Here is a 14,811-nt window from a genome sequence, read left to right as displayed (position 1 = left end):
TTCACCCTAGATTTGGGGCACATCTATAGGAATACATACAACCACTTCTTCAGTATTGCCACGAGAGCCAAGATATGATTCCAGACAGAGGAGGTATGGCAGAAGAAGAGACAAGTAAGGAAGACAGAGCAGTACCAGTCTAGAAGCCGGGACCCAGGGGCTTTCATAATTCCAATGAGAATGTCAATGAGGGTGATGGAGAACATTAGTAAAGATGCAGCCGTCAGCCCTGGCCGGTTGGCTCAGTGGTAGAGCGTCGGCCTGGCGTGCAGGAGTCCCGGGTTTGATTTCCAACCAGGGCACACAGGAGAAGCGCCCATCTGCTTCTCCACCCCTCCCCTTCTCCTTCCTCTCTGTCTCTCTCTTCCCCTCCCGCAGCCGAGGTTCCATTGGAGCAAAGTTGGCCCGGGCACTGAGGATGGCTCTGTGGCCTCTGCTTCAGGTGCTAGAATGGTTCTGGTCACAACAGAGCGACGCCCTGGATGGGCAGAACATCGCCCCCTGGTGGGTGTGCCAGGTAGATCCCGGTCAGGTGCATGCAGGAGTCTGTCTGACTGCCTCCCCGTTTCTGGCTTTGGAAAAATACAAAAAAAAAAAAAAGATGCAGCGTCTATGTTTTCCATTTACAGTATTTCTTCTATAATCTCTCATGACTTTATGAACAGTAGTGTGTAAGAAATAACGTACTAGAAATTATGGATTCATGCTGAAAACTTTCAGAAGACGTACATTCGTTCAACAAACATTTATTGAATGGACACCATGTGTGAAATGCAGAGTTCGGTACTGGAGTTCTTTTGGATTATAAAACAACCTGTGGGCTCTAGGAGCTGAGTTCAGAGCAGCTGTAACAAATAGGCTTCATCTTCTGAGGTCACAGCTAAACTCTTCATAAAAGATTTGCATCCATTATTAACCATTTCCATCCTGAGCATTGGGACCAGGACCAGTACCACACATGCCATATATTTCATATCTCTTCAGACATACTAATCTACTTAATTCTCTGGATGGTGGTGATTCTTCCAGAAGACCAGAAGGATTTAAGCCGAGAAGTTCTTTAGTTCAAAAAATAGGATGATCAAAGGAGTCCAATTGGATAGGGGGCAAAATTCATTCAAACAACAGATGGTAGTCTGGTGGGCTGTGCCTCTGTCCACAGGGTTCCTGCAGCAACTCTCCTCCCGAAACAGTGATAATTTCCTCCTAAAAAAAAATTATTATAATCAAGAAAGGGAAATAATCTTATAAGAACTAAGAATATGTATCTGCCTCCTCCTCAAATTTTTATAAATCTCAGGGAGAAAAATCTGCTTTTGAAGACAAATAAATTTATAAAAGTATGGGAAAGTAAGGAAGGCCATCAACAAAGCAAAAATGCTGAGGAATACTTGAAAACCAAAAGATATACAGGATGATATTTTTCAGAGGAGTTCATGTGGGGGTTAGTGGATATCAGTGGGGCAGGTCAGAGACCCCCAGAGAGCAGAGGTCTTTGTCTCAGGCTGGCAGACAGTAAGGGGAAGCACACGGTTCCTTGAGAGGTCACAAAGTTCAGGCACTCCCATCCCCAAAAGATGAACTATTTATTCACTATCAACTCAAACCCTGACAGAATAATGTAACTGGATTTGGGAAATAGTCAATAACAGCCAATGTCCTAATAACTTAAAAATGTCAATCTAGAGATTGTTTTAGTACTCGACAGTGATATTTTATTGAAACTTCACTGTGACCCTAAGAGATGAGTGCTATTATTAAACCCATCATACTGAGAAGGAAACTAAGGAACTGTATCCACTGTTGGATAAGCAAGAAATTCAAAGTTGAAAGATCACCTCCTAGCTCAAAATTTATAAATATTTATGGAAAATCACAACCATGAAAGAAAGGTGCCAATCTCAACAACAGGAACTGATCCCCCCCCCCCAAAAAAAAATATCAAGTGTATAAAACAAATAGAAAGAGACTTTTAGAGATATATATTAATCTCCGTAGTGGAATGAGAAGATAAAACATCCATGAAACAAGAATGGGCTATTATTAAAAACAAACAAACAAAAAAAACAAAGACTATCTGGAAATGAAGAGGATGCCCACTTAAATTACAGGGAAATTTTTAATGGAAGAACCAAAGAGGAGAATGGACATAACCAAAGAGCATGTAGTTGCTGGAAGAACTGACACAGCAATAAGAAAGAGGCATCTAAGAAGAAAAATGAGCAAAGGATATGAACAGACAATTCACAGAAGAAATTCAAGTGGCCATTAAACATATGAACAGAGCCTCAGCCTCAGTGGTGATAAGAGAAATGCAAGTGAAACCACAGTAAGATTCAGTGTCTGCCCAGCTGATGGAGGTATATGCCCCAGTGCCAGCAGCAGCGTGAGGGAACAGCAGCCGTATAGCATTTTGGCAGGGGCGTGAACTGGCACTACATTTTTGGAGGGCAATCTGTCAGATATGTTCAAATTAAAAATGTACTTAGTCTTCTACCCAGCAATCCCTGTTCAAGGGATCCATCTTCAAGAAATACTCCCGGAGTGATGTCAGAGAAATGGCGCTGTGAGGACTGCGACTGACAAATCTCCCCAAAATTTCAACAAGTTCATCAACCAGAGACAGAAAAATCTATCCTTGGAGCATCCGGGAGTTCTACACACTGAAGGGGAAGGTAGGGTCAAATGAAAAATTGACTAAATATATAATCAACCCTGAAGGAAATAAGATGGACAAAGAAACACTCTGCCTTCCTCACTAACCTGAGCAAAGGCTGCTTTCACTTGGAACTGAGAGTCGGGGGAGCTAGGGGTGTGGAGGAAGCTAGGCTGTGGCACGGACGTTCGTTCAAGCCGAGGAAAGAGTGTGCCTGTGGTGAATCAGCCCACGCGAGCAAATGCCCGCACGCTGCGAGCAACCGCCCGTGCCACAAGCAGCAACTGCCAGCGGTGCGCAGGGAGTGTGCCAAAGCGAACTTCCCTACGCCCGAGCTTCTCTGGGCGGGTGGGGCACCTCACCCAGCCATTCAAGCTAACAATCAAGCATCAGGGGAGGGGCATGTGGGCAGCTTGCAATCCTTTCTGCAGCAGATCAGCGGATCCAATCACTGAAATTAGCTTAACCCACAGACTACTCACCTCCCAACTGACCTATGCGGCTCTAATTGACAAGATCTCTCTTAGGTCAGCGATCTAAGACAAGAGGCGTGATATTTTTTAGTGCCTCTTGCTAAAGGGGTGGGGGCAACTTCTGATTGGCAGAGCTTTCATCCTCAGGGATATATGCTAAAAAGAGGGGCTTGGCAGATGTTAAGACCTCCTGTACTGCAGGCAGCGACTAGGGCATCTTCTTCCCAGCCAAAACAGATTACAAACTGCAGAAAGCCTGGAGAGAGTGATCCCACAGAGTGCTAGGTGTGCTGAACAGGCCTGGAGGCTCATAGAAAGTCACCTTGAGAGCAATTGGCTCCCAGCCCCGCCTGATTACGCTGATGGCCCTGACTGCCAGAGACTTACCCAGAACCCTGCAGTGAGTGGGGATAGAGTGGGGATTTGCCAGCTCTTTGAGCCTCTTACTCCCCAGGCAGAGGCAGCGGCAGCCTCATAGCTGGATCATCAGGCTGCTAATTCAGGAAGGAGAGACTAGGAGAGAGGCTCTCTCATTGTTGGAGCCTGCAAATGCTAACAAGCCTTTACTACCAACGACACTAAAGCCAAATATATGACATTGCCGTAGAGTCTCATCAACTGCAAATCCCTACCTAAGCGTGCCACAGGGCCAGAGCCTGGGGTACAAAGTCACCGACCAGGAAGAGGGAGAGGAAAGAAAAAGGAAGAAGTTAACCTTTCAAAATCAAGAAAAACCCACAGACTTTATAATTTGTTCCACTATTTTTTTGTTTCTTTCATCTTCTTGCCTTTATTATTATTATTTCTATTTCCTCCACCTTAGTCCTCTTATTCTCTACCTGTCTTACTCTTTCCTTTTCTTGAATTACACTACCCATAAGTGTTACATTTTATTTCTTTTCTTCTTCCTTACTCTCCATGAGGGTTACACTCCAAAACCCTTAACTCTCTCTCTTTTTTGTTTTTTTTCTTTTTTCTTCCTTTCCTTTTCCCTTTTTTTCTAATTTCTCCCTTTCTATTAGTTTCTTCTTTTCTCCTTTTCCTTTTCATCTCATTCAATCCTCAATCATGAACAAATTATTTAATTTGGGACTCAATTTTTTGTGTGTGTGTGGCATTTTGGGTGCTTTTTACTTTGCTTTTTAACTCATTAGCATTCCTCCCAACCCATGATCTCCATTCTAGTCAGTCTTTGCTCCACTTAATACAATAGTTTTTCTTTTTTTTCCCTTTTTCCTGTTACCCTCTTATCCCTCTCATTATATCTCTTAGTCAACCATCACTTACAAGCAAATCATTTTATACTTGACCCAAATTTTTTCCTTTTTTGCATTTTGTGGGTCCCTACTTCCTTTTTTGTCCTTTGAACACTTCCCCCCAACTCAGGGACTCCATTATAGGCAGTTTTTGTTCCATTTAGCATAATATATTTCACAGTTCATCACAATATATTCCTAAGGTGGAGGAGAGAGGAGAGGAAGAGAAGAAAGAAAAGGGGAGGAAAATAATTAATTATTATTGGGGGTTTTTTGTGATATTTTTTCCAAATTTTTTTCCATTTTTTTTTTTTTTACTTTTTAGTCTTTATTAATTCTCATTAGTGCTATCAACAAGACCACCCTCAGATGCCATTAAGGAAAAGGAAATCAAATATCATGGATACAAAAGATAGAGAAGTAACACAGATAGATATGGAAAAATCTATGGAGAAAAAATTTAATATATTGGAAACCTTAGAGCTAAATGACAGAGAATTTAAAATAGAAATCCTAAAAATACTCAGATATATACAGGAAAACACAGAAAGGCAATTTACGGAGCTCAGAAAACAACTCAACGAACACAAAGAATATTATCACCAAGAAAATTGAAACTATAAAAACAAATCAAACAGAAATGAAAATCTCAATTCATGAGAACAGGCCAGATAGAAGGTAGGATTAGTGACATAGAAGACAAGCAACTTCAGGCACAACAGAGAAAAAAAGAGAGAGACTCAAAAATTTTTAAAAATGAGAAAGCCCTACAAGAATTGCTGACTCCATCAAAAAAATAACATAAGAATAATAGGTATATCAGAGGGAGAAGAAAGAGGAAATGGAATGGAGAATATATTCAAACAAATAATAGACAAGAACTTCCCAAGCCTGTGGAAAGAACTAAAGCCTCAAATTCAAGAAGCAAACAGAATACCGAGTTTTCTTAACCCCAACAAACCTACTCCAAGGCACATCATAATGAAGATGACACAAACCAACAGCAAAGAAAAAATTCTCAAGGCAGCCAGGGAAAAGAAGAATAAAACATATAAAGGAAGGCCTATTAGATTATCATCAGATTTTTCAGCATAAACTCTACAAGCTAGAAGAGAGCGGACCCCAATATTTAAAGCCCTGAAAGAGAGGAACTTTCAACCAAGAATACTATACCCATCAAAGCTATCCTTCAAGTATGAAGGAAAAATAAAAACGTTCACAAATACAGAAAAGGTGAGGAAATTTATCATCAGAAAACCCCTACTCCAGAAAATACTAAAGGGGGTTTTCCAACCAGATTCAAAGAACAAAACAAAACAAAACCACAAGTAAAAGCTCCACCAAGAACACAATAAAACCAAAGTTAAACTGTGACAACAAAAGCAAAAAAATAAAAGGGGGGGAGAGGATGGAAATTAACGTAGCAAAGGACGATGAAGTGCAAAAACACTCATAGGATAGGGTACTACAATGAATATGGTAGATATCCTTTTCATTACTTAATGGTAACCACCCTTGAAAAAACCACCACAGAAGCACATGACTTAAAAAAGGTAGCAACAGAGGAAAGAAGTATGGAATACAAACAAACAAAAACAAATGATAGAAAAACAAAGGAGAAGAATCAAACAAAATACAAAACTAACAGAAAGCAATTTGTAAAATGGCAATAGGGAACCCACAAGTGTCAATAATTACACTAAATGTAAATGGATTAAACTTACCAATAAAAAGACACAGAGTAGCAGAATGGATTAAAAAAGAAAATCCAACTGTATGCTGCCTACAAGAAACACATCTAAGCAACAAGGATAAAAACAAATTCAAAGTGAAAGGCTGGAAAACAATACTCCAAGCAAATAACATCCAAAAAAAAGCAGGTGTAGCAATACTCATATCTAATAATGCTGACTACAAGACAGAAAAAGTACTCAGAGACAAAAACGGTCATTTCATAATGATAAAGGGGACAATGAATCAAGAAGACATAACAATCCTTAATATATATAAACCAAACCAAGGAGCACCAAAATATATAACACAACTACTTATTGACCTAAAAACAAAAACTGACAAAAATACAATCATACTTGGAGACCTCAATACACCGCTGGCAGCTCTAGATCGGTCGTCCAAACAGAGAATCAACAAAGATATATTAGCCTTAAACGAAACACTAGAGCACCTGGATATGATAGACATCTATAGGACACTTCATCCCAAAGCAACAGAGTATACATTTTTCTCTAGTGTACATGGAACATTCTCAAGAATTGACCATATGTTAGGCCACAAAAATAACATCAGGAAATTCAGAAAAATTGAAATTGTACCAAGCATATTTTCTGATCATCAAGCCTTGAAACTAGAATTCAACTGCAAAAAAGAGGGAAAAAACCCCACAAAAATGTGGAAACTAAACAACATACTTTCAAAAATTAATGGGTCAAAGAAGAAATAAGCACAGAGATCAAAAGATATATACAGACAAATGAAAATGACAATACGACATATCAGAATCTCTGGGATGCAGTAATAAGAGGGAAGTTCATATCACTTCAGGCATATATGAACAAATAAGAGAGAGCCCAAGTGAACCACTTAAATTCACACCTTAAGGAACTAGAAATAGAAGAACAAAGAATACCCAAAACCAGCCAAAAAAAGGAAATAATAAAAATCAGAGCAGAAATAAATGAAATAGAGTACAGAAAAACTATAGAAAAAATTCATAAAACAAGGAGCTGGTTCTTTGAAAAGATCAACAAAATTGACAAACCCTTGATAAGATTCACCGAGGAAAAAAGAGAAAGGACTCTATAAACAAAATCCAAAATGAAAGAGGAGAAATCACCACAGATATCATAGATATACAAAGAATTATGGTAGAATACTATGAAAAACTATATGCCACCAAATTCAACAATCTAGAAGAAATGGATAAATTCCTACGACAATACAACCTTTCTTACTGAGTCATGAAGAAGCAGAAAGCCTAAACAGACCAATTAGCAGGGAGGAAATAGAAAAAACTATTAAAAACCTCCCCCAAAATAAAAGTCCAGGCCCAGACTGTTACACTAGTTAATTCTATCAAACATTCAAAGAAGACTTGGTTCCTATTCTACTCAAAGTCTTCCAAAAAATTTAAGAAGAAGCAATACTTCCAAACACATTTTATAAAGCCAACATAACCCTCATACTGAAACCTGGCAAGGACGGCACAAAAAAAGAAAACTACAGACCAATATCTCTAATGAATACAGATGCTAAATTACTAAACAAAATACTGGCAAATCGAATACAACAACATATTAAAAAAATAATACATCATGATCCAGTGGATTCATCCCAAAATCTCAAGGATGGTTCAACGTACGTAAACGGTTAACGTAATATACCATATCAACAAAACAAAGAACAAAAACTACATGATCTTATTACTAGATGCAGAAAAGGCATTTGATAAAATACAACACAACTTTATGTTTAAAACACTCAACAAAATGGGTATAGAAGGAAAATATCTCAACATGATAAAGGTCATATATAATAAACCATCAGCCAACATCATATTAAATGGCATAAAACTGAAGACTTTTCACCTTAAATCAGGAAGAAGACAGGGTTGTCCACTCTCTCCACTCTTATTTAACGTGGTGCTAGAAGTTCTGGCCAGAGCAATCAGACAAGAGAAAGAAATAAAAGGCACCCATATCGGAAAAGAAGAAGTAAAGATATCACTTTTTGCAGATGATATGATCCTATACATCAAAAACCCGAAGGACTCCACAAAAAGATTACTAGAAACAATGAACCAATACAGTAAGGTCACAGGATATAAAATTAACATACAAAAGTCCATAGCCTTTCTATATGCCAACAATGAAATATTAGAAAACGAACTCAAAAATATAATCTCCTTCACAATTGCAACAACAACAACAAAAAATACCTAGGAATAAACATAACAAAGAATGTAAGGACCTATATAACGAAAACTATAAAGCATTGTTAAGGGAAATCGAAAAAGATACAATGAGAAGGAAAAATATTCCTTGTTCGTGGATAGGAAGAATAAATATAATCAAAATGGCCATATTACTCAATACAATTTATAAATTTAATGCAATTCCCATCAAAATTCCTATGACATTTTTAAAGAAATGGAACAAAAAATCATCAGATTTATATGGAACTATAAAAAAACCCGAATAGCCAAAGCAATCCTAAGGAAAAAGAATGAAGCTGGAGGCATTACAATACCTGACTTCAAATTATATTATAGGGCCACGACAATCAAAACAGCATGGTATTGGCAGAAAAATAGACATTCAGACCAATGGAACAGAATAGAAAGTCCAGAAATAAAACCACATATATATGGTCAAAAAATTTTTGATAAAGAGGCCAACAACACACAATGGAGAAAAAAAAAAAGCCTCTTCAACAAATGGTGCTGGGAAAACTGGAAAGCCACATGCAAAAGAATGAAACTCGACTACAGCTTGTCCTCTTGTACTAAAATTAATTCAAAATGGATCAAAGACCTAATATAAGACCTGAAACAATAAAGTACATAGAAGAAGACATAGGTACTAAACTCATGGACCTGGTTTTTAAAGAGCATTTTATGAATTTAACCCCAAAGGCAAGAGAAGTGAAGGCAAAAATTAATGAATGGGACTACATCAGACTAAAAAGTTTTTGCTCAGCAAGAGAAACTGACAACAAAATAAACAGACAGCCAACTAAATGGGAAATGATATTTTCAAACAACAGCTCAGATAAGGGCCTAATATCCAAAATTTACAAAGAACTCATAAAACTCAACAACAAACAAACAATCCAATAAAAAAAATGGGAAGAGGACATGAACAGACACTTCTCCCAGGAAGAAATACAAATGGCCAACAGATACATGAAAAGATGCTCATCTCTAATTAGTTATTAGAGAAATGCAAATCAAAACTGCAATGAGATACCACCTCACACCTGTTAGATTAGCTATTATTAGCAGGACAGGTAATAGCAAATGTTGGAGAGGCTGTGGAGAAAAAGGAACCCTCATTGACTGTTGGTGGGAATGTAAAGTAGTACAACCATTATGGAAGAAAGTATGGTGGTTCTTCAAAAAACTGAAAATAGAACTACCTTATGACCCAGCAATCCCTCTACTGGGTATATACCCCCAAAACTCAGAAACATTAATACGTAAAGACACATGTAGCCCCATGTTCATTGCAGCATTGTTCACAGTGGCCAAGACATGGAAAGAACCAAAAAGCCCTTCAATAGAAGACTGAATAAAGAAGATGTGGCACATATACACTATGGAATACTACTCAGCCATAAGAAATGATGACATTGGATCGCTTACAACAAAATGGTGGGATCTTGATAACATTATACGGAGTGAAATAAGTAAATCAGAAAAAAACAAGAACTACATGATTCCATTCGTAGGTGGGATATAAAAATGAGACAAAGAGACATGAAGAGGAGTGTGGTGGTTACTGGGGGTGGGGGGAAGGGGGGGCACAGGAAGTTAGAAGGGAGAGGGGAAGGGGAGGGGGAGGGGCACAAAGAAAACTAGATAGAGGGTGACAGGACAATCTGACTTTGGGTGATGGGTATGCAACATAATTGAATGACAAGATAACCTGGACATGTTTTCTTTGAATATATGTACCCTGATTTATTAATGTCACCCCATTAACATTAATAAAAATTTATTTAAAAAAGAAAGAAATACTCCCACATGTGCCCAGAGTAACATATACAAGCAAGTCTCTGCAGGGATTTGTGATGGTGAAAACCAGGAAATTACATAGGCTGTAACATCAAAAGGAGGATGGGTAACTAAATTGTAATATACATCCATTCCATGAAACACCACAGATTGTTACAAGGATGCGATACACAGGTTGTTGTAGATATACCTCAATAACAGCCAGTGTCCTGCTCACTTAAAAATGTCGTCTAGATTGTTTTAGTACCTGACAGTGATATGTCATTGAAACTTCAAAGTTACCCTAAGAAATGAGTGCTATTATTAAACCCATCATACTGAGAAGGAAATAAGGCACAAGGGTTTGAGCAGTTGCCCAAACATACAATAATGAAGTGGGCATTTAAAACTTGGCAGCCTCACTCTAAGAACCACACTTTTACAAAACTATATTCTATGATATAATAAGCATGTTTAAAATCAAATTGCTGACTTATTGTTAAAGGATTACCCAATTTATGTGAAAATATATTTTTTTAATTATATATTTCCTTATGTACATAAGTCTCTATGTTCCTGCCCAGGAAATACTTAGATTGGTACATGCAAACTGATAACTCAGGGGGGAAAAAGGAAACTGGGATTTGAAATGAACAATACTTACACTTTGTATTATATTTGATTTTTTTTAGAATGTAATCATAAATTGTGTAATTAAAATTTTAACTTAAAAACTGGCTACCAGTTCTGGCCCTGGCCAGTTGGCTCAGTGGTAGAGCATCGGCCTGGTGTGCGGAAGTCCCGGGTTCAATTCCCGGCCAGGGCACACAGGAGAGGCGCCCATCTGCTTCTCCACTCTTCCCCTTCTCCTTCCTCTTTGTCTCTCTCTTCCCCTCCCGCAGCCGAGTCTCCATTGGAGCAAAAGATGGCCCGGGCGCTGGGGATGACTCCTTGGCCTCTGCCCCAGGCGCTAGAGTGGCTCTGGTCACAACAGAGCGATGCCCCGGATGGGCAGAGCATCGCCCCCTGGTGGGCGTGCCGGGTGGATCCTGGTTGGGCGCATGAGGGAGTCTGTCTGACTGCCTCCCCGTTTCCAGCTTCAGAAAAATACAAAAAAACAAAAACAAAAAAAAAACTGGCTACCAGGTCTCCACAGTGCCATAGAGGAAGCTCTCTTTTTAGTGTTAGAAATTCAATCAGCAGTCTTAAACCTTACCCTCTGGGGAGACAAAACACCTAATACCTTCAAAGACATCTGGCTTAGCCTTCCTATTCAGGAACCTGCCCCCAGCATCTCAGAGAGATGGACATTTACCCTTTGCTTGAACGCTTCCAAGGACACAGAATGCATCACTGCTCAGAGCAGCCTACGTTGGACTACACAAGCCAGCCAGGTGGATTCGTGGGAAATGCATAATCGTTAGAAGCGCGTAGCCCAAGGCTTAACTCCTAGACCCAGCTGGGCTGGCCATGAAAACTCAGACAGGTCACTCACACTCCCCTTCCTGATGTGGGTGCCTGCCTCACAGAGCAATGGTGAAGAGTAAATGAGAACATGGATGCAGAGCCACACGCAGAGCGCCTGACACAGAGAAGACGCCAACATCCACACATCTATTCCTTTCTCTTCCCTGTGCTTGTTAAGAGGCTTTTCCCAATACAAGCAGAAGCCTGCCTCCATCCTGGTTAGTCTAGTTTCCCAGGCAGTACTCTCGTCCACGTGTCTAGGTATTTGTAAATGGGTGATTCTATGTATTTTACTTATAAGGTCAGGCTGAGAGTTGTTCCCTGAGCCCTGGGGACATCCATGAAGAAAAAGCAATACAAAGCCAAGAGTCCCTGTTATAGCAAAAGTCCAGTGAGACAGTCAAGGAATTCTCTGGAACTTTCTACACCTGCAAAGCTCAAGTGGACCCCTGAGCTACAACTCTGTCTCTTGGAATCCCCGGGTCCTGCCCTTCTGAGTCACCAAGCTCCACCTTTGCTTTCCTCCCAGTTACTACTGGCACCAACAGCCACATGAACATGGAAATTGCTTCTCTCCACATAGACCGTTTGGAAGGCAGCATCTTTCTCAATGTGAGGTCCATGGCAGGGGAACAAATAGCAAAGAGAGTTCTGGAAAACTTCCATACCACTTCACAGAGTGCAGTTACATACATTCCCCTGCTGAACGCTCAAAGGACCTGAGCTAAGTATTGCTTATGCCCATTTGCCCAGCTGGGAAACTAAAGCTCAGTGAGACTGGGAATTCTGCCCATGGTCACATACATTCTAAGTGGTAAAGCTGTAGTTGAAACAAGAGATATGGTAACTCTAGGAGAAAAGCTTTTCTAACCACGGGAGGCTTGGTAGGCTTTGGCCAACTCTACAAAGCTGCAAGTGGCCTTTCTAGAATGTCCTCTAGGGGGGGTCTTTCTGGGAATGAGTTGAGGATGAGCAGAGGTCTCAGACAGAGGCTGGTGTTGACAGTAAGGAGCACTCAGGTGCTGAAGGTGAGAGGAAGGCTGGGGACCCTCCTGCAGTGCCTACAAGGGTCAGAGGGTAGGCCAGAGAGAGATCTACATTGCCTGCTCTAGACAACCTCCGGTCTCTGCTACCTCGATGTTCCACGTCCCTGTGGCCCTGCCTGCTCACTCTCCAGCCCCCTCTCAGACTGCCTATATCTCAGCTCTCCCTTTCGCTCGAGTTCCCACCAGCTTCAACCCCGACCAGCACCTCCCAGAGTGCTACCTTGTGGAAATCAACGAGATCAGTGAGTGTGGCGTGGCGGTTGGGGTCCACTCCCAGGAAGCTGTAAAAGTCCTCCGAGGCATCCACAAGAAAGTGCTTGAAGCCCTTCTGCAGGCGATAGGACAGGGTGTAGCCCCAGATCTTCTCACTGACCCGGACCAGAAATGCTCCTTCCATCATGTGCTCAAGGAGGTCCTCTGCATCTTCTCGGCTAATAATTCCTGGTTTAAAAAAGATAAAAAGACGAGTTAGCAGGTTTTGTAACTTCCCCCACCACCCTTTCCCAATCACCCTGCCCCTCAGCCTCTGTCAAAGGAAGGACGGTCGTCAGGGGATGTCTAGCACTCGCCTCAGGCCACAGAGGGGCCAGCTTGGTTCCGAGCAACCAGCTGTCAGCCTGGGGACAGCGTTTCCACAGGATCTGAGTTCAGCACTCTCCTCTAAAATAAGCTACACTAAATTGGATTCATTACAAATAATTAAGAGTGGCCCAGAAATATAGCATCTATTGATTATGAATCCAAGTCAACAAGCATTGCCCCATGGAGAGCCCTGAGTCCTGCTTTAATGACAAGACCAGGATGACTTATCATTCCTGTCCGTTATCTCTCTACTACCCATAAATGAGCACCTGAAAACAGTATTTCCTCTTAAGAAGTGAAAAGACTTCCTCGGTCTACCAATGGCCAGTAAACAAATAGTTTCTTAATAGAGGCACATCATTAACCTTCACTACAGCTCAAAGAACAAAATTTTCTCCAATTCTGAAGTCATATACAACACAGTTTTATACAGTATAACAGCAAATTAGTAAAAGACGTCTCTCAGAGTGGTTGAATTAGAAAGAGGTGCCTCTCTGGACCAAAATGGCTCACGTTTCTGTATTTCAACCCTTCCTCCTCCCAGCTAGCCCCTTGGCGTGTCCCCTTTATTCAGTATACAGCCTGCTCAGCCCTCCCAGAATGGCTTCTATCCCAGGAGGCTGCAAGAACATCCCACCTTGGGGCTTGCATAACACCCTGCCCAAACTCCACAGAGTATGAGTTAGCAGGCCATGAGCAGCTCAAGGACAGAGCCATGGCCACGGCAGAGCACGCTGCTCAGGCCTCCCCTGAGGACAGACCTGCTGCAAGGAGCTGAGAGGGGAGCTGACAGCCTGCAGCTACTGCGGAGTCAGGATCTGGCACTGAGGCGAGCTCTCCCAGGCTGCTTCTCACACAAAGGATACTAGGCTGTGTGCCCCCAACTCGGAGCACAGGAGGTTCCCTGACTGAGCCCAGGGGCGCAGCACTGCCACTCCTGCCCAATGTGGGTCTCCTCCAGCTAGCGGTCTTTGCTCCAGGGCTTCCCATCAGCCTGACGGGCATTTTCTCTGAGCTGCACTCCAGTACCAGGCTCCTCCTCCCAATCACCCTTCCCACCCTCTCTCCTTTCATATGTGTCAGACCTGTGCCATGTCTGAAGACTCTCCCACCTTCTCCTGCTCCGGGTCCCCTTTACCTCTCATGAGCATTTCCTCCAATAAATCTCTTATACTCTGCTTCCTGGAAGACCGAAATGAACACCAAAACCTTGTCTTTGTACCTCAAAATGCCTGAGATGCACGGGAGTGGTTTGGAGCAAAGTCACATGGACAAAAGTCACAGCTCAGGAACCTGATCAGTAAGTGTCCTTGGGCAGGTTACTTAAGCTCCTCTAAAACCCAGTTTGATGTCCTCATCTATTAAACAGTACTGATAATACTACCTACATCATAAGGTTGTTTGAGAATTCATTATATTAATCCTTTAATGTGCTTATCACAATGCCTGAGACATAATGCCTAACTAATATGATGTAACTGGTCTGCATTGGCTACACTACATATATACATGTGCTAGTGTTGGGTTCACCTTGTGCTGGTAGCAGTAATACTCATAATGTTGCCAGGCTGCTAAGGGTGACTTCCTCTGAAGGGGGACT

The 14,811-nt window shown here is 41.2% G+C and overlaps 1 protein-coding gene and 1 non-coding gene across 2 annotated transcripts in view; one reads left to right on the top strand and one right to left on the bottom strand.

Moving 5' to 3' along the window:
• Positions 1-784: 784 nt before the first annotated feature.
• The window catches only part of SH2D4B (SH2 domain containing 4B), a 123,735-nt gene continuing 109,708 nt past the window's right edge, over positions 785-14,811 (bottom strand). The window contains exons 7-8 of the mRNA XM_066348650.1: positions 12,850-13,070; positions 785-1,206 (exon numbers count right to left, since the gene is read on the bottom strand). Of these exons, the coding sequence (XP_066204747.1) occupies positions 1,114-1,206; positions 12,850-13,070 (314 nt within the window). The 3' untranslated portion in view covers positions 785-1,113. The remainder of the gene's footprint in view (positions 1,207-12,849; positions 13,071-14,811) is intronic.
• TRNAT-GGU (transfer RNA threonine (anticodon GGU)) lies at positions 10,867-10,942 on the top strand. The gene has a single exon. It is a non-coding gene; the product is annotated as a tRNA-Thr (tRNA).

The sequence above is a fragment of the Saccopteryx leptura genome, chromosome 9 (genome assembly GCF_036850995.1).
Source record: "Saccopteryx leptura isolate mSacLep1 chromosome 9, mSacLep1_pri_phased_curated, whole genome shotgun sequence".
NCBI lineage: Eukaryota > Metazoa > Chordata > Mammalia > Chiroptera > Emballonuridae > Saccopteryx > Saccopteryx leptura.
Note: the sequence above shows the minus strand (reverse complement) of the source record. Positions and strands in the feature narration are given on the sequence as shown.